Source organism: Engystomops pustulosus, chromosome 11 (genome assembly GCF_040894005.1).
Source record: "Engystomops pustulosus chromosome 11, aEngPut4.maternal, whole genome shotgun sequence".
Lineage (NCBI taxonomy): Eukaryota > Metazoa > Chordata > Amphibia > Anura > Leptodactylidae > Engystomops > Engystomops pustulosus.
Window position 1 is genome coordinate 77,158,539 of NC_092421.1, and position 27,728 is coordinate 77,186,266.

General features: G+C 41.3%; 1 protein-coding gene across 6 annotated transcripts in view; it reads right to left on the reverse strand.

The window, feature by feature from the left end:
* The window catches only part of KCNIP2 (potassium voltage-gated channel interacting protein 2), a 326,572-nt gene that overhangs the window by 114,832 nt on the left and 184,012 nt on the right, over nucleotides 1-27,728 (reverse strand). Inside the window, exon 1 of one of the 6 annotated variants that reach the window (XM_072131240.1) lies at nucleotides 13,987-14,525. The exons of the other annotated variants lie outside the window; for them this stretch is intronic. Coding sequence (XP_071987341.1) covers nucleotides 13,987-14,089 — 103 coding nt within the window. The 5' untranslated portion in view covers nucleotides 14,090-14,525. Of the gene's footprint in view, nucleotides 1-13,986; nucleotides 14,526-27,728 lie in introns of those variants that run through there. 6 annotated transcript variants of the gene reach the window in all.

Below are 27,728 nucleotides of genomic sequence, written 5' to 3' on the forward strand. Positions count from 1 at the left end.
GTACATATATCATTATATACAGGAGATCCCCAGGTTATACCGGCTGTACATATATCATTATATACAGGAGATCCCCAGGTTATACCATCTGCACATATATCATTATATACAGGAGATCCCCAGGTTATACCAGCTGTACATATATCGTTATATACTGGAAATCCCCAGGTTATACCAGCTGTACATATATCATTATATACAGGAGATCCCCAGGTTATACCGGCTGTACATATATCATTATACACAGGAGATCCCCAGGTTATACCAGCTGTACATATATCATTATATACAGGAGATCCCTAGGTTATACCAGCTGTACATATATCATTATATACAGGAGAACCCCAGGTTATACCAGCTGTACATATATCATTATATACAGAAGATCCCCAGGTTATACCAGCTGTACATATATCATTATATACAGGAGACCCCCAGGTTATACCGGCTGTACATATATCATTATATACAGGAGATCCCCAGGTTATACCAGCTGTACATATATCATTATATACAGGAGATCCCCAGGTTATACCAGCTGTACATATATCATTATATACAGGAGATCCCTAGGTTATACCAGCTGTACATATATCATTATATACAGGAGATCCCCAGGTTATACCAGCTGTACATATATCATTATATACAGGAGATGCCCAGGTTATACCGGCTGTACATATATCATTATATACAGAAGATCCCCAGGTTATACCGGCTGTACATATATCATTATATACAGGAGATCTCCAGGTTATACCAGCTGTACATATATCATTATATACAGGAGATCCCCAGGTTATACCGGCTGTATATATATCACTATATACAGGAGATCCCCAGGTTATACCAGCTGTACATATATCATTATATACAGGAGATCCCCAGGTTATACCAGCTGTATATATATCACTATATACAGGAGATCCCCGGGTTATACCAGCTGTACATATATCATTATATACAGGAGATCCCCAGGTTATACCAGCTGTACATATATCATTATATACAGGAGATCCCCAGGTTATACCAGCTGTACATATATCATTATAGTTTAAAGAGGTGGAGAGAAAAAGATTACACAGCGCAGGCAGTGTGATGATTCGTAGTCATAAAAATAATGAAGTGACAGGGTACCATTGCATGGAAGGGTTTACAATATAAATAGAGCTGCTGCAAGACACCTGGTGACCATCGTCAGGCCGAGACAATGGACATGATGCAATCGGGTTCGGGTAAAAAATTACTCAGGATTTTTGTCGCGCTGCTCTAGTTGAATGAAATGTTTATTTTGATAGTTGTGGACAACGCGTTTCGGAGGTGAACTACCTCCTTCATCAGGTCCAAAGGTCCAAAGTCTATGGTATAAGGATAATACAATATACATACAATAAAAACCAGTTCTTTAACAGTAATAAATATTTTAAAATGAGTACATAGTAAATATCTGCATGGATAGATGATCGAATAAATAAATAAATCACTGTGTCTCATTACAAAATTCATACATATAGTCTTAATTCCAGGCGAAAATTAATAATAATAATAATAATAAATAGAGGAATAGTTAAAAAACTAGCATTAAAAGACTGACATAAATAGACTGACACAAATAAAACATTTTTGTGGCAATAGTAATAGAAAGATTATAATAAACTGGAGGGTAGGGTATACACAAGTGGCTAAAACAATATATAAATATATAAATATATAGGTGACATCTAGAGCGGAAAGGTAAAGAGGGTGAGAGGAGTATGGGGAGTATATATAACCTAGTTGCAGGATGGGTGTGTATAGTGGTGAATGTGAGCCTAACCTGTGTATTCTCCTGAAACAAGTACGTCCTGAGGGTGAACTTGGATGGTATAGGGGGATACAGACGGGGATCACAACGGGTAGACCTAAGTATAAACCATGGTGTTAATGGATACAGATGTTAGAATAGTGTAAAGGAGTATGTAGGGGGATGTAGGTTACCTCGGGATAAGAGGACCGGAGCAAACTTGCGAATGGTCTGTGGGAAAAATGGAGATCCGGTTAGTTGAGGGCTAAGGAGGAAGTTTGAGGGACGATAATGTGTAGTAGTTACTTACTTTGTATCGGGACGCGAGTCTGCACGGGCGCTGTGCGTGATGTCCGTGCCGACTTCGCGGTTTAAATGACAGCTGTCACATAACTGCGCGTGCGCAGGATTTTGACAGGTAGCGTGCAACTGCGCATGCGCCAGAAATATTTTCTGGCGCATGCGAGTTGAAGGAGATGGTCCGTAGGACGGAATAGTGGTGAAGGATCGTGGAAAGGCTGGGTGTAAAATGTAAGTGAAATGTAGCAGTAACTAATAAGGAGAATAAAAAAATGGAGATGAGGTGTAGGATGTATGATGGTTGGCTTGAAGATGAGAATGGTGCCATGTATGAGGAATGGGACTGATCTTGAGAGGGGGAGGGGGATGAAAGGTGGAAGAAGGTATTAAGGGGGATTAAACTCGTTCTAGAGATTCGTTTAGACCGTATGGACACATTGAGTTTAATTTAAAAATCCAAAAATTCTCTCTCCTTATGAGTTGTTTAACCCCTAGGCGCACCAGGACGTTATAGTACGTCCCCGGGGCTAGATGCTTAGCGCACGGGGACGTTCTATAACGTCCTGCTTCTGGCACCGGCTCACGAACGGAGCCGGTACCAGAAGCAGCGGCTGTCAGCTGTCTAGTACAGCTGACAGCCTGCGCTAACACCCGCGATCGGAGCCGGCTCCGATCGCGGGTGTTAACCCCTTACACGCCGCGGTCAAACATGACCGCGGCGTGTAAGGGTGTTTGCGCTGTGGATCGGATCCCCCGTGCCGCTTACCGGGGGATCCGATCCACTTCTGGGCAGCTCCGAGGACTGGCATGTGCCCCGGAGCTGCCCGGTCTCCATGGCAGCCAGACCCCTTCCGGGTCTGACTGTAAACTGTCTGAGCATGCGCAAGCTTGCTCAGACAGTTTACACTGCTCTACAATAAAATAGTATTGTAGAGCAGTGTATTGAACTTAAACCAGTGATCAGAGCATCACTGGTTTAAGTTCAAGTATGTATAAGTAAAAATATGCAAAAACACTTAACACTACACATTATAATAAATAAAAAATAAATACATAAAAATATAAGCCCCTAAAATGTCACTTTCCCATAAAAACACTTAATAAAGTATAAAAAACACAAAAACACAAAAAACCCCGCATATTTGGTATTGCCGCGTCCGTAACAATCTGTATAATAAAACAGAATCGTTACTGGACCTGCACGGTACACGCCGTAGAAAAAAAACGCAAAAACGTTCCGAAAAAAGATAATTTTTAATTAATACCCTATAAAAAAATGCTCTAAAAAGTAATTTAAAAAATGTTATGCACTCCAAAATAAGCCCACTAAAAAGAACAACTCTTCTCGCAAAAAATAAGCCCCTAACCAGATTTGTCAGCCGAAAAATAAAAAAGTTATACATATGAAAAGATGGTGATGCTAAAATGAATAAGATTTTCTCCAAATTGGTTTTTATTCAGTACAATTGAATAAAATACACAAAACCCCCACATATTTGGTATCCCTGCGTCCGTAACAATCTGTATAATAAAACAGAATCGTTATTAGATCCGCAAAGTGAACCCCGTAAAAAACAAAACAAAAAAAAGCTCCAGAAAAAAGATCATTTTCAATTAATACCCTATAAAAATGCTCTAAAAAGGGATTTAAAAAATGTTCTGCACTCTAAAATGAGACCACTAAAAAGAACAATCCTTCTCGCAAAAAATAAGCCCTTAAACAGATTTGTGAGGCGAAAAATAAAAAAGTTATGCATATGAAAGACGGTGATGCTAAAATTAACAACATTTTTGCCAAATTACTTTTTATGCAATAAAAATGAGAAAAAAATAAAAAATCTATATAAATGAGGTCTTTTTGTAATCGTGGCGACCCATAGAATAAAAATAATATACTATTTTTATGGTATGGTAAACAGCCAAAAAAAAAAACCCATAAAAATCTTCCTGAAAAGTGATGATTTTCATTTCCTCCACCAACAAAGAGTTAATAAAATCTCACCAATTAGCCTATAGATTCCCCCAAATTACGTACCAGAAAAGTGCATCTCATGTGGCAAAAGAAATAAGCCCCTATAGGTCCACAATAAAAAAAAGAAAAAAATTATAGCCTGTACAATGTGACATAGCAAATCTGATCTGGATGGCGCCTCCTTCCCTTCTATGCCCGGCCGTGCGCCCATACAGCAGGTTACCACCACATATGGGGTATCCGTGTACTCGGGAGAGATTGGATAACAAACTTTGTGGAGCCTTTATTCATTTAATCCATTGTAAATGTTTAATTTTCCACCCAAAATGGGTGTATTGTGAAAAAATATTACAATTTGGAGACTGCACCTCCATTTTGTTTTAACCCCTATAAAACACGTAAAGGGTTAACAAACTTCTTAAAAGTGGTTTTTCATACGTTGAGGTGTGTAGTTTCCACAATGGGGTAATTTACGAGTCTCACTATTATTTAGGCCACTCAGTGTCAATTAGAAGTTGAGCAGGTCCATCTAAATACAGGTTTTGGTGATTTTACAAAAAATGTGAAAAATGATACCTAAATTCTGAGCCTCAGAACATTCTAGTAAAATATGTGGAATCTTAAAAAACCATGCCAGCATAAAGCAGACACTTGGGAAATGTAAGTTAGGAATTTATTTGGGAGCTATGACTATCTGCATCAAAAGTAGAGAATTTAGAACGTTGAAAATAAAGAATTTTTCCAAATTTTTGCCAAATTTTGTTTTTTTTCATAACTAAACACAAAAGATTTCATCCAAATTTTTAAACTAATTTGAAGTACAATGTGTCACGAGAAAACAATCTCAAAATCCCCTGGATATCTCATAGCGTTCCAAAACTATAACCACTTATAGTGACACAGGTCAGATTTGAAGAATGGGGCCGCGTCCTTAAGGCCAAAAGAGGCTGCGTCCCGTAGGGGTTAAGGCGGTCCGGATGTTCTTTGGGTATGTGCTCAATCGGGATAAGGGATAAGTTATTGATGTCATTATCGTGATGTTGATGGCAGTGTCGGGAGACACTGTGTAGTTGGTAACCGTTTTTTATCTTCCCTCTATGAGTGTTTATCCTTTCTCGGAGGGATTGCATAGTCCTTCCTACATATTGTAGGGGACAGGAGCACTGTAAAAGGTACACCACGTAATCTGATGCGCAGTTCATGAAATGGTTGATGTTAAAAGTTTCTCCGGTGACTGTGGAGTGGAAGGAACGGGTGCGATGTGAAATAATATCGCATGTGAGGCATCTGTTGCTGTTACATTTGAAACTACCTTTGAGGTCTGGGAAAAAGGATTTAGGGTCTTGGTTCTTCTTGTTTTTCGATTGTTGTCGCAGTTTCGTGGGTGCTAGTATGGTCTTTAATGTTGGGGCTCTTCTGTATGTAACTTGCGGATGTGGAGGGATGATTTTATTCAGATGGGGGTCTTTAAGAAGGATAGGCCAGTGTTTGGATAATACATTTTTAATAATCTTGTGGTCTGAGGTATAAGTTGTAATGAAGTTCGGAGGTCTGTCTTCAGGGGATTCTTCTTTCTTTTTGGATGCAAGGCAGTCCTTCTGTGATAGATTCTTGGTTTTAAGAAATGCATCTTTGATGATACCTTGTGGATAGCCTTTTTCTTTGAAGCGTTTTCCCAGGATTTGAGATTGTTTGTGGAAAGTTTTGTTGTCCGTGCAGTTCCTTCTGACTCTTTTAAATTGGCTGTAGGGAACGTTTGTGAGCCAACTCTTGTGGTGGGCGCTGTTGAACTCTAGGAAGCTATTGACGTCCACTTTTTTGAAATATGTACAGGTCGTCAAGCTGTTTTGTTTTTCATTGACCGAAATCAGTAGGTCAAGGAACTCAATCTGTGTAGGGGAGGAGTTGAGGGTTAGGTTGATGCCCCATGTGTTCGAGTTGATTTCTTGTAAGAAATCACCAGCTTCCTGTTCTAAGCCATCCCAGATGATGAAAATATCGTCGATGTATCTTCTAAAAAAGGCGATATTGTTTGAATATTGTGCATTTTTCGTGATGAGGGTCGACTCGAATTCGCCCATATATAGGTTCGCATAACTAGGTGCAAAACGGGTTCCCATGGCCGTACCCCGTTTTTGTTGAAAGATGTTCTTTTGGAATGCGAACACGTTGTGTTCAAGTATGAAGCGAATGCTTTGGATGAGGAAGTCTGTTTGTGAAGGGGGTAGGTTGGGGTCACGTTCAAGGGTGACTCGTACCGCATTTATCCCAAGTACATGTGTGATGTTCGTATATAGTGCTGTGACATCTAGAGTCATCAGCTTCATGGTGGGTTTCCAAACAAAACCTTCTAGTTCAAGGATGAGTTGTGACGAATCTCGTAGATACGTGGGAAGCTGTTTAACATATGGTTGTAAGAAATGGTCTACGTATTCCGACAGGTTACAGGTTAGAGAGTTAATACCTGATATAATCGGTCGACCAGGTGGACAGATAGGGTTCTTGTGTATCTTAGGAAGATAATAGAATAGTGCCATCCTGGGGTTTGAGGGAAGAATGAAGTCTTTCTCTTGTTTGTTTAAAATGCCTTTTCTGAAGGCTTCTGAGACAAAGGTTTTTAGGGTTTCAAAATGTTGGAGGCTCGGATCTTCACTCAACACTTGATAGTATTCTTGGTCGGAAAGTATTCTGTTACTTTCTTCAAGGTAGTCGGTCCTGTTGAGTATTACGGTGCCCCCGCCTTTGTCGGCTGGTTTGATTATTATTTCTTGATTGTTTTTCAGCTGGTTTAGAGCAGTTTTCTCAGAGTGAGTAAGATTGCCCTTTGGGGGTCTTCCTGTGGGTCTTTGTAGTGATCTGAAGTCGGAGGATACCATGGAGTAGAACGTATCGAGGTGGGGTCCTCTACTGTGGGTGGGATAGAATTTGGATGGTGGCCGTAGTGTTGTATGGATGAATATGTCATCTTCCGGCTCCTGATTGTCTTTGCTCTTGGCTTGGTTTATCGCGAAGTGCCGTTTAAGGGTTAATTTCCGAATATAACTATTGAGATCTATGAATAGATCGAACTCGTTGGTTCTGGTGGTTGGGCAGAATGATAAACCCTTGCTTAAGAGGCTATGTTCTGCATCTGATAGTGTGTGGGTAGAGAGGTTGAAAATCTTAACTAATTTCGTGGTGGTTGCGGGGTTTGTTGTTGGCTCTTCTTTTTTGTGGTGTTTGGTTCCTCCTCTCTTCCCTCTGGTCCTTCTTTTCTTTTTAGTCTCGGTGTTTGTTGGGAAAAAATGGAGAATGTGGCCTTCGGGCTTTTTAGTGCTGGAATGATCGTGTCCGTTTTTCGTAAGGGAGGATCCAGCTTGGGTATAGGAAGGTCTAAAAAAGATGGCAATACACTGTTGGATAAAGTTTCATTGAGTGCGATAGGATCGATGGTTTGCTCATTTTCATTTGTGATGGCAGATTCTTCATGGATGGTGTAGATGGTCAAGTTGTCAAGGGTTTGATTTGGGGATTCTGTGGTGGTGGGTAGAGGGTATTCTGGGTCTTTTTGGGTGGATGTCTGAGAAGGAGGGGGTACAGAAGTGGTCTGGTGTTTATCTTTGCCATATGCTATGGAATGCCTTTTGACAGGGTGGTTGTGGGTAGTTTTGACAGGGTTGTAGTGGGTAGTTTTGTCGGGTATTGTTTCTCTAGTATGCGATGAAGTAGGGGATCGGGCGTTACGTATCTGGAGGTTTTGGTTGTGGAAGGTTCTGTTTTTCTTTTTGTTGGTATTGTTGGGTTTAGGTGAAAATGTGGGACCATGTGTGAAAGCTGGGTCATTTTTTGGTCGTGTGGAGGTTTCTGGTTGTGGTTGGGAAGAGGTGGGTAATGAAGCCGGGTCCAGATCAATGTCTGGTTCCTAACATCTTTGTACGTTGTTGGAATATTCAAGGCGATCCCTAGCGAGTTTTCTGGATTTCTTGTATATTAGACCCTGTTCATAGGTTCGTAAGCGGTGTGACGAGGCCATATTTAGGGAATGATAATCTGGGTGTCTGGAGTAAATTTCCAATTCATGTCTCGTTTTGTCAATAGAAAGAGTGGTGGTTTCTACTATGGCTGATCTTTTAGTGATGAGTCTCGTCATCATGCCTTTAGAGCACTCTTCCATGAAAACTTCCCATTCATTGGAAAAAACAGTGTCGTTGGGAAAAGCTGATTGGAAGGGTAGTCGGAGACCCCTGGGTGCTATGTTTTCTGTAAGATAGACTTTCAGAAGAGCGATGTCAGTCATATGTTGGATTTCAATTCTGAGGAGATTCTCGAGTTTTAGGTAGAGATCAGTCATAGTTTTCGTTTGATTCTCAGAGAAGTGTATATTGCTGTTGGTATTGGTCTTGAGTGAATTTGTGGTTTGAGAGATTTCTCGTAGTAGGGTTTCTCTATGAGACCACCGATCGTGATAGTAGTCCATGTTGCTTGCTGCAGGTGTAGGATATAGGGATGTTTGGAAGTGGTCTACCTATATCGTTAAGCCGGTTCTCTAGAGGAGGTGTATATAGAAAGTATATATAGACACGCTTCTCAAAGTGGGGAGCCGGAGTGTGATAGTTTAAAGAGGTGGAGAGAAAAAGATTACACAGCGCAGGCAGTGTGATGATTCGTAGTCATAAAAATAATGAAGTGACAGGGTACCATTGCATGGAAGGGTTTACAATATAAATAGAGCTGCTGCAAGACACCTGGTGACCATCGTCAGGCCGAGACAATGGACATGATGCAATCGGGTTCGGGTAAAAAATTACTCAGGATTTTTGTCGCGCTGCTCTAGTTGAATGAAATGTTTATTTTGATAGTTGTGGACAACGCGTTTCGGAGGTGAACTACCTCCTTCATCAGGTCCAAAGGTACAAAGTCTATGGTATAAGGATAATACAATATACATACAATAAAAACCAGTTCTTTAACAGTAATAAATATTTTAAAATGAGTACATAGTAAATATCTGCATGGATAGATGATCGAATAAATAAATAAATCACTGTGTCTCATTACAAAATTCATACATATAGTCATATAGTAATGAGACACAGTGATTTATTTATTTATTCGATCATCTATCCATGCAGATATTTACTATGTACTCATTTTAAAATATTTATTACTGTTAAAGAACTGGTTTTTATTGTATGTATATTGTATTATCCTTATACCATAGACTTTGTACCTTTGGACCTGATGAAGGAGGTAGTTCACCTCCGAAACGCGTTGTCCACAACTATCAAAATAAACATTTCATTCAACTAGAGCAGCGCGACAAAAATCCTGAGTAATTTTTTACCCGAACCCGAATATATCATTATATACAGGAGATCCCCAGGTTATACCAGCTCTACATATATCATTATATACAGGAGATCCTCAAGTTATACCAGATGTACATATATCATTATATACAGGAGATCCCCAGGTTATACCGGCTGTACATATATCATTATATACAGGAGATCCCCAGGTTATACAGGCTGTACATATATCATTATATATAGGAGATCCCCAGGTTATACCAGCTGTACATATATCATTATATACAGGAGATCCCCAGGTTATACCAGCTCTACATATATCATTATATACAGGAGATCCCCAGGTTATACCGACTGTACATATATCATTATATACAGGAGATCCCCAGGTTATACCAGCTGTACATATATCATTATATACAGGAGATCCCCAGGTTATACCGGCTGTACATATATCATTATATACAGGAGATCCCCAGGTTATACCGGCTGTACATATATCATTATATACAGGAGATCTCCAGGTTATACCGGCTGTACATATATCATTATATACAGGAGATCCCCAGGTTATACCGGCTGTACATATATCATTATATACAGGAGATCCCAAGGTTATACCAGCTGTACATATATCATTATATACAGGAGATCTCCAGGTTATACCGGCTGTACATATATCATTATATACAGGAGATCCCCAGGTTATACCGGCTGTACATATATCATTATATACAGGAGATCCCAAGGTTATACCGGCTGTACATATATCATTATATACAGGAGATCCCCAGGTTATACCAGCTGTACATATATCATTATATACAGGAGATCCCCAGGTTATAGCGGCTGTACATATATCATTATATACAGGAGATCCCCAGGTTATACCGGCTGTACATATATCATTATACACAGGAGATCCCCAGGTTATACCAGCTGTACATATATCATTATATACAGGAGATCCCCAGGTTATACCAGCTGTACATATATCATTATATACAGGAGATCCCCAGGTTATACCAGCTGTACATATATCATTATATACAGGAGATCCCCAGGTTATACCGGCTGTACATATATCATTATATACAGGAGATCCCCAGGTTATACCAGCTGTACATATATCATTATATACAGGAGATCCCCAGGTTATACCGGCTGTACATATATCATTATATACAGGAGATCCCCAGGTTATACCGGCTGTACATATATCATTATATACAGGAGATCTCCAGGTTATACCGGCTGTACATATATCATTATATACAGGAGATCCCCAGGTTATACCGGCTGTACATATATCATTATATACAGGAGATCCCAAGGTTATACCAGCTGTACATATATCATTATATACAGGAGATCCCCAGGTTATACCAGCTGTACATATATCATTATATACAGGAGATCCCCAGGTTATAGCGGCTGTACATATATCATTATATACAGGAGATCCCCAGGTTATACCGGCTGTACATATATCATTATATACAGGAGATCCCCAGGTTATACCAGCTGTACATATATCATTATATACAGGAGATCCCCAGGTTATACCAGCTGTACATATATCATTATATACAGGAGATCCCCAGGTTATAGCGGCTGTACATATATCATTATATACAGGAGATCCCCAGGTTATACCGGCTGTACATATATCATTATATACAGGGGATCCCCAGGTTATACCAGCTGTACATGTATCTTTATATACAGGAGATCCCCAGGTTATAGCGGCTGTACATATATCATTATATACAGGAGATCCCCAGGTTATACCAGCTGTACATATATCATTATATACAGGAGATCCCCAGGTTATACCAGCTGTACATATATCATTATATACAGGAGATCCCCAGGTTATACCGGCTGTACATATATCATTATACACAGGAGATCCCCAGGTTATACCAGCTGTACATATATCATTATATACAGGAGATCCCCAGGTTATACCAGCTGTACATATATCATTATATACAGGAGATCCCCAGGTTATACCAGCTGTACATATATCATTATATACAGGAGATCCCCAGGTTATACCGGCTGTACATATATCATTATACACAGGAGATCCCCAGGTTATACCAGCTGTACATATATCATTATATACAGGAGATCCCCAGGTTATACCAGCTGTACATATATCATTATATACAGGAGAACCCCAGGTTATACCAGCTGTACATATATCATTATATACAGGAGATCCCCAGGTTATACCAGCTGTACATATATCATTATATACAGGCGATCCCCAGGTTATACCAGCTGTACATATATCATTATATACAGGAGATCCCCAGGTTATACCAGCTGTACATATATCATTATATACAGGAGATCCCCAGGTTATACCGGCTGTACATATATCATTATATACAGGAGATCCCCAGGTTATACCGGCTGTACATATATCATTATATACAGGAGATCCCCAGGTTATACCGACTGTACATATATCATTATATACAGGAGATCCCCAGGTTATACCGGCTGTACATATATCATTATATACAGGAGAACCCCAGGTTATACCAGCTGTTGCTTTAATTGTATATGAGTGGGTGGGCTCTTCCTGATTTAGTATCAGAGCTGTAGCCAATCAGATACCTTCACTCTATTCCATTTCCTCTCCCCTATGTTTCAGCAATGGAACTGCAGCCGCATCCCCTTCCCACCCCCTCTATCTCTTTTACACTTGATAGACGAGGTTTCTACATGTAACATATGTTACAATCTTTCTTAAAGGGACGCATTCTACCAATTTACGCCTCACCATGTGCGGACAGGTGCACTTTAAGAGAGTAACAGGAGAGCGAGGTCCATGAGAAAGGAGATAAGCCGATTCCTTATCAGGGTGGAAGGAGTCTCCGGCCTCTGCCTCTCCCTGTAATGTATTCTGTCTGTGGTCTCTCTGGTCATAAATACTTAAGAAGAAGGAGAGAGAAGAGAAGAGCCCAATGTGTTCTCTAATTCTGCTTATCGTGTCCCATATGGGAAGAAATCCTATTACGTGTAATGTATCAGTCTCACAGGGCTTTACCGGGCACCTACTGGCATTGGCAGTACAGCAGATACCAATGACCCCATACAACGTATATCTCTCATGGGGTCATGAACTCTGGCCAAATTCGTCCCACCAGATAAAAGGGTTAACAGAACCTGGTAGCCTACATAGGGTCCTGCCTGCATTGGACCTTTAGGGACCCAGTTGGCCAGTCTGACCCTTCTTCTGTGTGGCCCTAATGTCTTTATGTCTTCAGTTGGCTCAGACCATCACCAGATACACCTTGAAAGACAAGTATGAAGGCTACTAGGGTCTATTTACTAGGGATCGGTTGTAGTAGGACCCCCCTCTCCCCATGATCAAAGACCCCCCCCCCCCCATGATCACATTATCTGGTGGACCCAAGGGGTTCCGGCTGGAGAACACGTATGAAGGTTTATATTCTGTTATTTACATACATGTAGGAGTCTTAGGATGACGCATGATGTATCTACTCTTCATGTTATGGTGCACTATATGGCGGCACAGGGGACAGATAAGTAGTGCACAACACGTGCTAAGGTTGTATGAAGTGGTGGATTTACCCATAAACCAACCAATTCAATTGTTTGGGGCCCTGGAGATCAACGTGCGGGGGGGGGGGGGCACACTGTGGTCTTCAGAAAAAGGTTTAAAGCAATGGGAGAACAAGGAGCGCAATAGGGGGCCCCAGTCGCAACTAATTGTCCCAAAATACCAAATCGGCGCCTGAAGTCTTCAAGTCTTTTGCCAAATCTGCGAAAAACATTGTTCCCATGAGAAAAAAGTTGGTTGCAAAGTTCCCGGCAAACTTTTTTTTTCCCACAATGTAACTTTCTTGTATCCAAGTTACTCCCAATGTTTTGCCTGGGGGAAGACCCCGGAGATCACATCACAGATTTATTGCAATTTTGGTGCAAATTGTTTCCAAACTTTTTTGCCAATCTTGGCCAAGGTTGACAACTGGTGAAAGTTCTGGCATCATTCACACTACGCACGATCAAAGTAAAGTTCATGTAGAGCCCAAGGCGAAAAGTTTTGAAACCAGTTTCTACCGTCCCATTAGCGGTTATTGCATCTTTATACACAAAAAAATCCCTAAAATTTAATTTTTTAAAAAAATTTTACACAACGCATAAAAATGTAAATAAAAAGTTATTTTACCACCAAAAGACTAAAAACTTGGGTCACGTAAGCTCTAGCACAAACTTAAGTTAACCTTTTCAAACCCACAGAGGTGCACGGGTGTAGGGCTGAATCCTTAAAGGGGACCTATAACTGAAATAAATCTCTGTTTACAGTACAATAGAAAAAAATACAAAAAAAACATCAAGACATTTTCATGTCTTATTCCGAATTGTAGCATCAGCTCTGCACCATCTGACAAATCCCTCTCTGGCAATCTCAACCCTGTGACATTTGCAGAATGAGACACCTCTCCGATTCCCAAGTTTTCCGGGATCAATTTTTAATTATATCACATCGGATCGGTAACAAGAAATGGTAAAACTAACGTTGACGCTCCGACGTTACTGATCGCCCTCGAGTAAGAATCAATGCTAAAGATCTTAAGGATGGAAGAGTATTCGTACGTTACCTTCTGCTCCAACGGGTTCGAAGAGGCCAAACTGCTCAAGAACTTTGACGAACAAGCCCAAGACCACCAGAACCGCTATCACCTCAAGTCCATCCAGATTCATGGTGGTCTGGTAGCATGGCACGCACCTTCTAGTATCCCCAACGCGTAAGTCCTCTCCTGTCCCTCAAACCTCCTCCGAGTCCCTTTTTGGAGAGGTTATCCGAACATCTCAGCCGGAGCCAGTCACATATTGTCCTCTGGAATCCCCCATTAAGTATGAAGTGAGGAGGAGGATGGAAGCCCGGAGAAGCCTTCACAAAAGTCTTCACTTGTTCTCATGACTTGCTCCATCAGACAGAAGAAAAAAAAAAATTAGACTCTGGCAAGAGAAGAGAGAGCGGTTTGCCAAAACCACGCACTTAAAAGGCAAAGAGTTGATGGTTCCGGACGTAGAGTAAATGGACTCAAAGTCGGAGGTTCACCTTGAGGGTCAAGAAGAGGGACAGAGGAGAAGCAAAAAAGTCCAAGAAGAAGAAGGAGAAGAAGTAAGGAGGAAGGGAAAAAATAAAATAGAAGAAGCCGGGGGAAGAAAGAGAAGAAGGAGCGAGAGAGTGTGGGATAGAGTGAGGGGAGGTGTACCCTCCCATACCGGTGACACCATCATCAACATTGATTTGCTTAATGCAGTAACTATGGATACCAATGGTAGATATTAGGTGTCCTCTCTCCACGTTTGGTGACATTAACTTCTGGGTTCTTTACAAAAATTCCCAGCAATTCCTTAATCGTGTTGTGATAATGGGATTGTCCTATGGAAGTGCTGAGTCAGCTTATAGTTGGACCTTGTTCAGACGGGAGCTGCAGAACCATATTTAACCATTCGTCTGGAGGATGGAACCATTTATGGCTCCTCTGAAACGGACAAGTTCATATATTAGATGGTGTCCTGTGCATTACCATCCGGGTGAGCGGGTTGTCCCGACGTTGCATCGAAGTGCCCAAAAAATGACAATCATCTGGTGCCCAAAATAATACTGTCAATAAGATACTTATATCATATATCTTCAGGGATGATGGGATCAGGGAGTCTAGGAAACCAGGGTCAGGGTGCAACCAATTTGACCCTAGGTCCTGACTTAGCTTGACCCTGCATTTAAAGGGTTGTTCTGGACTAAAAATATTGATTAAAACACAAAGTATAGGTCCTCAAAATGTTGGGTTTGTTTACTCCCGGCATCACTACAGATGAGCCGAGGCAGAGAATAGAACCGGAAGCAGACAGCGCCGCTCTCAATGTAGTGGTCAGGCCTGGTTACTGCTCCAAGTCACTTAAATGGGATCTAATCTGCAGTGACTGGGTTCCACCACTACACAGAGATTGGCGCTCTCTGCTTCCTGTTCCATTCTCAGTTTATCACCTGCTGATCTGTGGGCGTGCTTGGTGTGGGACCCCCATTAACATGACATTGATGACCTAACCTAGAAAGCCCCTTTAAGCTCCACCACAATACCCCCAAATAGTTATTATAGCTCTAATACTGATATGATCTTAGTACAGGCGGTCCCCTACTTAAGAACCACTGACTTACATACGACCCCTAGTTATAAACGGACCTCTGGATGTTGGTAATTTACTGTACTTTATCCTTAGCCTACAATAATCAGCTGTAACAGTTATCACAGGCGTCTGTAATGAAGATTTATTGTTAATCCCGGTTCTTATGACAACCCAACATTTTTAAAATCCAATTGTCACAGAGACCAAAAATTTTTTGACTTGGGTTACAATAACAAAGTATACAGTTCCGACTTACATACAAACTCAACTTAAGAACAAACCTACAGACCCTATCTTGTATGTAACACGGGGACTGCCTGTAATGGAGTTGTATATGTAAATAGCGCCACCCTGTCTATAGGCTGTTCCTAGTATTGCAACTTAGCGCCTTCCGATGTACTGAAATTGAGCTGCAATACCAAATTTAACCACTAGACAAAAAAAACGGCACTGTTTTTTTTGGAGGGGGAATAAAATACGTTTTACCCTAATAATATCCAAATTACCCCTGTATTAAAATGTTGCTTTCTCTCTTTCTTATATGAAACAAAGGTAGAATCTCTAAAAATTCAGAAGAGACGTCAATTCCCATCAATTTTACTTTCATGTTACAAAAAGTTGACATCTTGGGGCTGGGTTATCCTTTTATGTCCCTTTTCCACTAAAACCATTGCTAACCTCAATATCCCTTTAAGGTGCTGTTGCCTCCATTTTTCTAACATACTCCTAAATTTTAGATATATTCATGTTAATTATAAACGGAGGACTTGAATTTCTGTAGAGAGTTATTGCAATTCAGTTCTATATAATTGGGGGCGCTGTTGCATTGAGGTCTATGGAGGATATTAGCTATATAGAGGGTGAAAACCGGTACTGCAAGCAAAAATAATGGAAAACCCCTTAAATCTTAAATATTTTAACCTCTATATGAGTGAGAGGACATTAAAGGGCATTTATGTTTATATTCATGTCTCACCTTTACATGAAGGGCGCCTAGAAATTAAAATGCAAAGCCCCCGTATAAGCAATTATCCACACAAATCTATGTGTGTATAATACATAGGTAAACATTGCAGGGATGTGTAATTACAGAAGACGCTTATAGCATGTATATGATGGGGATCCAATGGAGATATACAGATAGATATGAGATAGATACATAAAAATGAGATAGATAGATAGATATGAGATAGATAGGAGATAGATAGATAGATAGATGGATAGATAGATATGAGATAGATAGATATGAGATAGATAGGTAGATAGATATGAGATAAAAATATATAGAGAGATAGAGATATAGATAGATAATAAATAGATACGAGATAGATTGATAGAAATATAGATAGATATGAGATAGATAGATAGATAGATAGATATGAGATAGATAGATATGAGATAGATAGGAGATAGGTAGATAGATAGATAGATAGATAGATAGATATGAGATAGATAGGAGATAGGTAGATAGATAGATAGATAGATAGATAGATAGATAGATAGATAGATAGGAGATAGATAGATAGATAGATAGATAGATAGATAGATAGATAGATAGGAGATATATAGGAGATAGATAGATGGGGATAGATGGAGATAGATAGATAGATAGATAGATAGATAGATAGATATATAGATAGATAGATAGATAGAAGATAGATAGATAGATAGATAGATAGATAGATAGATAGATAGATAGGAGATAGATAGATAGATAGATAGATAGATAGATAGATAGATAGATAGATAGATAGATAGGACATAGATAGGAGATAGATAGATGGGGATAGATGGAGATAGATAGATAGGAGATAGATGGAGATAGATAGAAGATAGATAGATGGGGATAGATAGATGGAGATAGATGATGCTTATTTTTCCAGTGCAGCTGCAGACGCAGGAGGAGAAGGCAGGAAGGTCAATACTCAGCGAGCTCCATGTCTTCTCAGGGATCAGATAACCTTGTGAGGACATGAAGTCATCGTACCAGGGGGAGAGCAGGGGATACAGCATTGCAGTCCTGTCTAGTGTAAAAGGAGCCCTGAGCCTGTATACACATGAGGATATACAAGAAATCATATAGATTATAGACAGTAACCCCAGGGCGGCGCTATAGAGGTGCAGAGGTGGTAGTTACACTCTGGGTGGTGGGGTGGGGGGATATATTTCCATATAAGAAGACCCCAGAATTATAAACGGCCCATGGAAAGTATTGGACCACCTACCGATTCTACACTGGTAGCTTCATGTTACACTCCTGCTGCTACTCATTACATTAAGGGGAACCATAACTTAAAGGGAACCTGTCAGCATGTCAGCATACAGACTGCAGCCAGGTTTCGGTATTGTCCCTGGAGGGATGTGTAATGATATTTTTGTGTATGTTGTTAGTAGCAGCAGAACTGTGAAATATGGATTTACATTCCAGGATTGTAGCCTCTTGGGGCGATTCCTCACACTGCTGTGCTCTGTTTTCTCTGCAACCAGTGTTTGATGTTCTCCCTGAAGAAATGTGAAATCATTCCTTTCTGTATGTATGTTGTTAGCAGCAGGACTGTGAAATATTATACTATAGGATTATAGCTTCTTGGGATATGTGCTCAACCTGCTGTGATCTGTGCTCTCTGCAGAGAGTGTTAGGTATTGTCCCTGAAGAAATGTGTAATCAGACCTTTCTGTATGTTGTTAGTAGCAGCAGGACTGTGAAATATGGATTTATAGCTTCTGGGGGCGTGTCCTCACACTGCTGTGCTCTGTTCTCTCTCATTAGGTACAATCACAATCATACGGGTCTTAGTGGTCAGGTGGTGATTTATACTATACCCTGTATATAGGGGATTATCAGGATTAGTAACTCTACTATTAGTGAATCTAATAGACATATAGATGACGGATCCCACACTGTGTCTATAGGGGAAACATTACCAGCTAATTACATGGAGGGACTGCTGGGACCAGACTGGACCAGCGGGGGTTAATGGGAAGGGGCGACATGTTTTCCATATTTGCCCAATAATTACGGATAAGAAATATTTTAATAATCTGCTGCAGGAAGCGCCGGCACTTTATAATCAGCGGCGCCTAACGCTGCCGGCAATTGTACGCATTTATCTGTGAACCCTGGAGAGCGCATGTATAAGTGATTATTCCCCAGCCCATAACACGTGAATAGTACTGCATGGAGCCAGAAGAAATGTGCATTTTTATGATGTTACTCAAGATTCATCAAGTGCAACATTTCAGATACACATTTAAAGGGACGGTACCTCAAAAAGGGGTTAAATACATATTCCTGCCTATCCCAACCTATAGGAGGAATTATACATGTGACCTATATTGTGCAATATTGTGGTCCAAGATCAGCATTTCTTATGGGTAGTTTAGGGTGCTGCATAGAGCTAGGTGCATGGCACCCACCTACCAGGATACCTGCCTTATTTAGGTCGCTCAGGAACTTCAGGAAGTTCCTCAGGAGCAGGGAGTCTGCTATTAGAAACATGCACACAAATTCCCAACCTTGAGAAACCGTGTTTTAAACACTGAAAGTCCTCAGAGGTAGGGAGTCCCATAAATAAACTTACTATTGCAGACAATAGTCCCCGCCCCTGAGGAACTTTGCTTCATACAGTGCAGTCACGCAACAAGAGATCTATACAATACTTCCCACCCCCGAGGAACTGAACTTCAAACACTGCAGTTCCTTAGAGTTTATGAGTACCGCACATAGACATGCTATTGGAGATAAATGCAGGAGTCCCCACCTCTTGAGGAACTTTGCCTCAAACAGTGCAGTCCCTCAGGGGCAGGACACCTGCTATAGGGGACCTGTGTAATACTTCCCACCCCCAAGAAACTGATTTTTAAACATTGCAGTTCCTCAGAGGTTGGTAGTCCTGCTCATAGACTTTTTATTGGAGACAAATGCGGGAATACTCGCCCCTGTGGAACTTTTCCTCACACAGTGCAGTCCCTCAGGGGCAGGACATCTTCTATAGGAAACCTGTGCAATCCTTCCCACCCCCAAGGAAATGACCTTCAACCACTGTATTCCTCATAGGTTGGGAGTCCTGCATATAGACATGCTATTGTAGACAAATGCAGGATTCCCCGCCCCTGTGGACCTTTGCCTCAAACAGTGCAGTCCCTCAGGGGCAGGACACCTGCTAAGGGAGACTTGTGCAATACTTCCCACCCCTAGCGAATTGTGTTTTAAACAATGCATTCCCTCAAAGGTTGGGACTGGGAGTTCCACACATAGACATGCTGCTGGTAGCAAGTGCAGGAGTCCCCTCCCCTGAGGAATTTTGCCTCCAACCTTGGAGTTCTTCAGGGAGACCCACCCTTGAGGAATTGGGCTTTAAATAATGCAGTTCTTCAGAGTTCCAGCAGATAGACACACATACCTCTAATAGCACATCCCTAGGAACTGTGCTTCAGATAGTATAGTTCCTCAGGGGCAGAGTGTCTATCACATAGATATGCTATTGGAGACTTGTGTAGGACTCCCTGCTTTGTACCGTGGAGTTAGGGGCAGGGAGTTCTTCATATAGACTTATCATTAGACTTATACAAGTGCTTCCTGACCCTGAGGAACTGTGATTTAAACAGTAGTGTTCCTCAGATCGCACATACTGATATTCAAGACATGGACAAGAGACCCTGCCTCTGAGGCTCTTCAAGATGTAGTTCTTGACAGGGTGTCTTTAATATAGACACGATATTAGAGATATGTTCAGGACTTCTCACTTGTGAAGTAGAGTCCTGCACATAAACATTCAATGGGAATTGGGGCAGCAAAGAACTGCACTGATTGGCACACACAGTTCCTCAGGGGTGGGGCATCTTGCACATGTCTGCAGTCAGATGACAATAAAAGCCCCGCCCTGTGTCTTATCAGGCAAGCAATCCTGCAATACCAAGGTAGTGATAGGCTCTTAGACAGGATACTACAGTGGAGATAAGCGGTAGTTGGACACTTCTAGTGCCGCTTATCTCAGAAGTAAACAGTAGGATAAGACAGGAAAAATCTGCAAAAGGTCTTGGTTGACAACAGCCTTAGTTGGGTTTCCATTAATGTCAGTTAACCCTATGTATACCCAGCGCTAATGTTTGAACATTCGGATTATTCCCTGTTTATCACTGATGGAGATGAAGCAGTGTCTGCGCAGTCTCCGCACCCTGCAGCACAGCGCCTGGGTGGCCGGCAGACCACAAACCCATTAGTAAGACATTTGCTGTAGATCGGAGGCGCCTACTGGTTTGCCTGAGGTAACTTTAGATTGATTGGAATATGCAGCTCATCAGCGGATTAGTAACACCAAAGCATCTTCTGGAGATCCTGCAGAGCAGAGACGCGGCATCAAGAAGAAGGATGGAGTCACATCAAAGTCTGAGCCCCTAAAATGGTCAGAACTGCTTATTACTAATGGGGTGGGACCCTACCAGAGACGTGTATAAGAGACATACTGCTTATTACTAATGGGGTGGGACTCTACCAGAGACGTGTATAAGAGACATACTGCTTATTACTAATGGGGTGGGACCCTACCAGAGACGTGTATAAGAGACATACTGCTTATTACTAATGGGGTGGGACCCTACCAGAGACGTGTATAAGAGACATACTGCTTATAACTAATGGGGTGGGACCCTACCAGAGACGTGTATAAGGGACATACTGCTTATTACTAATGGGGTGGTACCCTACGAGAGACGTGTATAAGAGACATACTGCTTATTACTAATGGGGTGCTACCCTACCAGAGACGTGTATAAGAGACATACAGCTTATAACTAATGGGGTGGTACCCTACGAGAGACGTGTATAAGAGACATACTGCTTATTACTAATGGGGTGGGACCCTACCAGAGACGTGTATAAGGGACATACTGCTTATTACTAATGGGGTGGGACCCTACCAGAGACGTGTAGAAGAGACATACTGCTTATTACTAATGGGGTGGGACCCTACCAGAGACGTGTATAAGAGACATACTGCTTATTACTAATGGGGTGGGACCCTACCAGAGACGTGTATAAGAGACATACTGCTTATAACTAATGGGGTGGGACCCTACCAGAGGCGTGTATAAGGGGCATACTGCTTATTACTAATGGGGTGATACCTACCAGAGGCGTGTATAAGAGACATACTGCTTATTACTAATGGGGTGGGACCCTACCAGAGGCGTGTATAAAAGACACACTGCTTATTACTAATGGGGTGGGACCCTACGAGAGACGTGTATAAGGGACATACTGCTTATTACTAAGACAGGGAGAACCTTACACAATGTAAAAGTAACAACTTAACTCATGAAGGTCTCATAAAGAATCTAAAAATTACAGCAAAGTCCACCCCGATGACCATCAGTAGAATCTTCTATAAAAGATTCAGACTGCTAGGAATTCAGCCAATCGTACACGTGTATAGCAAATATCTGCTTGACGGATGGTCCTCAGGGGCGGATCCAAACTCTCAACTATGACTCATAATGGGGAGTGCCAATTGTATAACCCTACTATAAGTACTGGACATGCCACCAACATGGGAACGAACGCACATTGTAGGGTTACATGACAGATTTACTAAGACAATATTATAATAGCAGGAAGGGGAAGTAGGGACATGGAAAGGAAAAAAGGAAAGGAGCAAGGAAAAAAGGAGGATGGAAAAAGGGCGGACAGAAAAGAAAGAAATGGATTGGGTAGAGAGAACGAGAGTAAGAAATAAATAAAGGAAAAGAAAGAGGGAGTTAAGAAAGGAGAGAAAGAGGGATGAAGGAAGTCTGAAATGGATGGATGGTAGAAAAGAAAGGAAAACAAAGAAGGAAGGCAGGAGGAGGAGAGTAAAGAAGGAAGGAAGAAATGGAAGAGGAAAGGAAGTAAGTCTAAAATAGATGGAAGGAAGGCAAAAAAGGAAAAGAAGGAAGGGAGAGTAGGAGGAAGTTGGAAAGGAATAAAGGAGGAGAGTAAGAGGGAGTTAGGAAGAAAGAAAATAGCAAACGAAGGAAGGAAGAATGTTACAAAAAAAAGGAAAAAAAAGAAGGAATTGTTAAAGAAATGGGGAAGGAAGGAAACAGAAAGAGGATTTTCAAAAAGGAAGGAATTTAGAAAAGGAAAACATAAAGGAAAGAAAGGAAGTAAAGGAGGAAAAGGCGATGTTTTAGAATGGAAGGAAGGAGGTAGGAAGAAGATTTCTGAAGAAGGGATGAAAGAGGAAACGACTGCTCTGACACCAGTAGAAACCTTCCCCACATTTCAGTCACATGTCTGATTTCCAGCAGCCTGACACTTCCCGGGTGACACAACGTGTTATTTACACATCACCCCACGCGCCCTACAGAAAATAGAGCCGAGAAGTAAAATATAGAAGGACAGAAAACATGTCAAGGATTTCATAGACAGCAGAGAGGAGTAAGAGGAAGCCCCCGCTGCTGCTCACAGGGAGGATCTCTACAGAACGTCATCTCATCCAGGATACATTCAGGATACTACTACTTTTATTGTCTCTTCTTTGTAACCTTCCATCTATTTTTCTGTTATTACTTCCACCTTCCATTGTTATTATCCTTTATCCTTCCTCTAATCCTCTCTTCTTTCTATATTATAATTCTATCCCTTTAACCTTTCTATTCTTTCCTTTTCTTCTTCCTATCTTTTTCCATTTCTCTCATCCCTATCCGACGCTTTTTTCTTCCTTGTTTTGTAACTTTTCCGATATCTATCCCTTCTATTTCCTTATGTTCCTTCCTTGGTTCATTCTTCTTTTATTTTCCTTCATTTGTTTCTTTCTATACATCCTCTTCCTGTACCACTTCCATAATTCCTTCCTATTTTATTTCCCATACTTCATTCCTTATCATATTCTCATACATAAGACTTTCTTCTTGTCTTTTTCCACTTCTTCCCTTTATTTCTAGCCCTGGCTTTTCTTTCTACATCTCCCTTCCTTTCCTTCTTTTTTCTATTCCTTTCTGTCTTTTATTCTTCTTTTCATTCCTTCTTCCATTTCATTCTTTCCTTCCTATTTTCTTTTCTTTCTTCCTTCCTTCCTTCCATTTCTCACTGCTTTTCCTTTATATTTCCAATCCTTCCTCTTTTTGCCTTGTACTACCTCTTATTTTCCTTACTTACTTCCTTCTTCCATTTCTCCCTCCTTTTCCTTCTTTCTTTTGTATGATCTCTTCTTCCTCTATTCCTTTCAGACAAAAACTTTAGTAAATGTGGGCCACAATCTCTCTGTTTCCTGCACTCGCTATCTCTTGGGGATGTGATAAGCTTCCGGATACCCTATGTGATATCTCCAGGTGACATGCAGACAGATGCTGACTAGATCCAAATCCTAGACCCCAGCACCAGACTTATCACCCAGCTTTCCCAGAATATGATATAGGGGCTGGAATCTGCCTATTACATCTGCCTGTGTATTACTGGTTGTGCACATAATGCTATAATATGTATATGATTTATATGATGTATATGTTTATGTCATATTATATCTTATATCTTACATTTTTATACAAGCCCCTCCCCTAATGGTTATACATCATCGGTATCAGCAGGGAGCCTTGCACTGGACTTGTCACATACAATCTCATGCGGGATCATACCTGGAGCGGAGTCGCCGCTGGTTTTGCTGACGCGGCTCTTTCCATGACTGATCAATTGGTTGTTTTATTAGAAAACATGTAAACTTGTCAGCAACAAGGGGGAGGGGCTATTAACATAATAAATGAAGGGCCGGGGGCTATCGATGATTGGGGCTTGTGTCACTTCATGGGGAAGGTTTCCACATCAATATCTGCCCCAAGCAAAACTAAAATGAGCTAAAAGAAAGATCCGGAACAAGGTCCCCGGCACCTCCGCAGGACTTCACTAGTAGCGTGGGGGGAGGGGGCGCAGGAAAAGAAGGTAATACATTTACTACATCATAATAATCTGCCACTGGTAAAGCTGGGTGACTACCAATATCATGGGCTCTACAGATCTACTAACCCAGCTTTTCCAGACTCCAGAGGGTGGTGAATCTCAGTCCTCACTGATGGGTGACAACTCAAAGAGATTTCTAATGGGGGCTCTATAGGTTGTCACCTGGAGAAAGAAAGGACAATGATAGGATGGACTGAAGGACGACGATAGGACGGAAGGATGATGATAGGACAGAAAGATGGACGATGATAGGATGGAAGGAAGGATGATGATAGGACGGAAGGACGACGATAGGACGGAAGGATGATGAAAGGACAGAAAGATGGATGATGATAGGACGGAAGGACGACGATAGGACGGAAAGATGGACGATGATAGGACGGAAGAAAGGAAAGATGATGATAGGACGGAAGGACGATGATAGGATGGAAGAACGATAATAGGACGGAAGGATGGACGATGATAGGACGGAAGAAAGGAAAGATGATGATAGGACGGAAGGACGATGACTGGACAAAAAGAAGGATGATGATACTACAGAAGGAAGGAAGATGATGGGGCGGGAAGAAGGATGATGATAGGATGGAAAAAAAGGACAATAGGACGAAAGGAAGGACAATGATAGGACGGAAGGAAGGACGATGATAGGATGAAAGGACGATGATTGGACAAAAAGAAGGACGATGATACTACAGAAGGAAGGAAGATGATGGGGCGGGAAGAAGGACGATGATAGGACAGACGGAAGGACAATGATAGGATGGAAAGAAGGACGATGATAGGATGGAAGGACGATGATTGGACAAAAAGAAGGACAATGATTGGACAAAAAGAAGGACGATGATACTACAGAAGGAAGGAAGATGATGGGGCAGGAAGAAGGACGATGATAGGAAGGAAGGATGATGATAGGACAGACGGAAGGACAATGATAGGATGGAAAGAAGGACGATGATGGGAAGGAAGGACAATGAAAGGACAGAAGGAAGGACGATGATGCGATGTAAGTGAAGTGAAGGACGATGAAAGTGAAGAAGGAAAGAAGATGATAGGGAAAAGGAAGGAAGATGATAGGACTGAAGGAAGGAAGAAGATAGGACGAAAGGAGAAAGGAAGATGTTAGGGGAAAGGAAGGATTATGACAGGACGGAAGGAAGGACAATGATAGGATGGAAGGAAGGAAGATGATAGGGAAAGGAAGGATGGTGATAGGATGTAAGGAGCATGATAGGAATGAAGGAAAAGAAAGAAAAATCATGGAAAAAGAAGAATGAAAGGAAGGAAGATAATAGGAATGGAGGAAGAACAATGGTAGAAAGGATGGAAAGACAAAAGGAAGAATAGAAGGAAGAAAGATGTTGAATCTGATGATAGGAGATAAAAGGAAGATATTAGGAAGAGAGAAAAATAGCAAAGAAGGAAGAATGGAGAAAGTGAACATAATAGGAAGGAAGATGATATGAGGTTTGAAAGGAATATAAAGGAAATATAATAAAGATAAGGGAGGAAGTAAAGAAAGAAGATGATAGATTGGAAGGAAGCAAAACAGAAGAAATGAAGAATCAGGGGAAAGGAAAGGATTGCCAGATGTAGGGCAAAAAAAAGAAAATGGAAAGAATAGCGGAAGAAAGAGGAAGGTAGAAAAGGAGGGAAAGAGGAAGAAGGTAACGAAAGTAGGAAAGAAGAGGAGCAGAACAGGGAAAGAAGAGGATAGACACAAGAAGAAGCTAGAACAGAACCAGAACCGTTCACATTGTTACATAACAGTTAGGAAGTGTCATTCTGCCCTACTGGTCACCCAGCTTTCCCAGGGACGGATATAACTAAGACATAGCATTTCCTAATGACTGGAAACATGTTGTTCAGTTTGATGTGGAACATTCATTAATCATGGACACAATGTCCTGGTGGGCCGGTGTGGCCGGTGATGAGAGCTCGGTGTCGGCACCCTCTGTGTGTCCCCCTCCTTATGATAGATGTTTACTCCATAGACGCTATTAATCATTGGGAAGTAAAGAGCACCTGACGCAGACGCCCTGGAGGAGCATTTGTCTCTTCCAATTTCGAAAGATTTCCCTGCAATGTTTTACTTCTCAGGATAGTAAATGCCGCCGCCGCCGCGTTCATCTGCTCCTATTGATTGACCCGACATCAAATATTAACCGGAGTCCAAATCAGCAGCAGGAAATGACTACAGGACGTGTCATCAGCCCCACCAGAAGAGCAGGCTGCTGAATTATTAAAGGGATGAGCATTAAAGGGGGTGGTGCCTGTATGCACAGCACAATGGGGGTACTCCGACCCGCGGGGATACCCACTGCCATCAAACTTGCACCATGACCACACGAAGGACCGCAGACAGAATGGGTATTGTCCCTGGAGAGATGTGTAATCATATCTTTGTGTATGTTAGTAGCAGCAGGACAGTAAAATATGGATTCATATTCTAGGATTGTATCTTCTCCTAGTGCACTGGGAGTGTTTCCTTACACTGCTGTGCTCTTTGCAGCCAGTGTTATATATTGTCCCTGGAGAGATGTGTAATCAGACCTTTGTGTACACTGTCAGTAGCAGCAGGACTGTAAAAAAGTATTTTAAATTCCAGATTTGTAGCATTTCCAAGTGCACTGGGGGCTTGTTCTTACACTTATGTGCTCTCTTCAGACAGTGTTAGGTATTGTCCATAGACAGCTGTGCCATCATACCATTATGTATGTTGTTAGTAGCAGCAGGACTATGAAATATGGATTTCTATTTACGGATTTTAGCTTCTCCAAGGGCACTGAAGGTATGTCCTCACATTGCTGTGCTTTTTACTTTCTGCAGCCAGTGTTAAGTATTGTCCCTTTAGAGATGTTTAGTCATACTTTAGTGTATATTGCTAGTAGCAGCAGGACTGTGAAATAAGAGTCCTCACATTGCTGTACACTATGACATAAGTGTCAGGTATTGTCCCTGGAGAGATGTGTAATCATATTGCTGTGTATGTTGTTAGTAGCAGGACTGTTATATTTGGATTCATATTCCAGGATTGTAGCTTCCCCAAGTTCAATGGGGGTATGTCCTCACACTGCTGTGCTCTGTGCTCTCTGAAATTGTGTTATGTATTTGCCCAGGAGATTTGTGTAACCTGTGTATTTGTGTTGTTAGTAGTAGCAGCAGAACTGTGAAACATTTATTTATATTTCAGGAGTGTAGCTTCTCCAGTTCCACTGAGGGTGTGTCCTCACACTGCTGTGCTCTTAGCTTTCTGCATTGAGTTGTTCCACA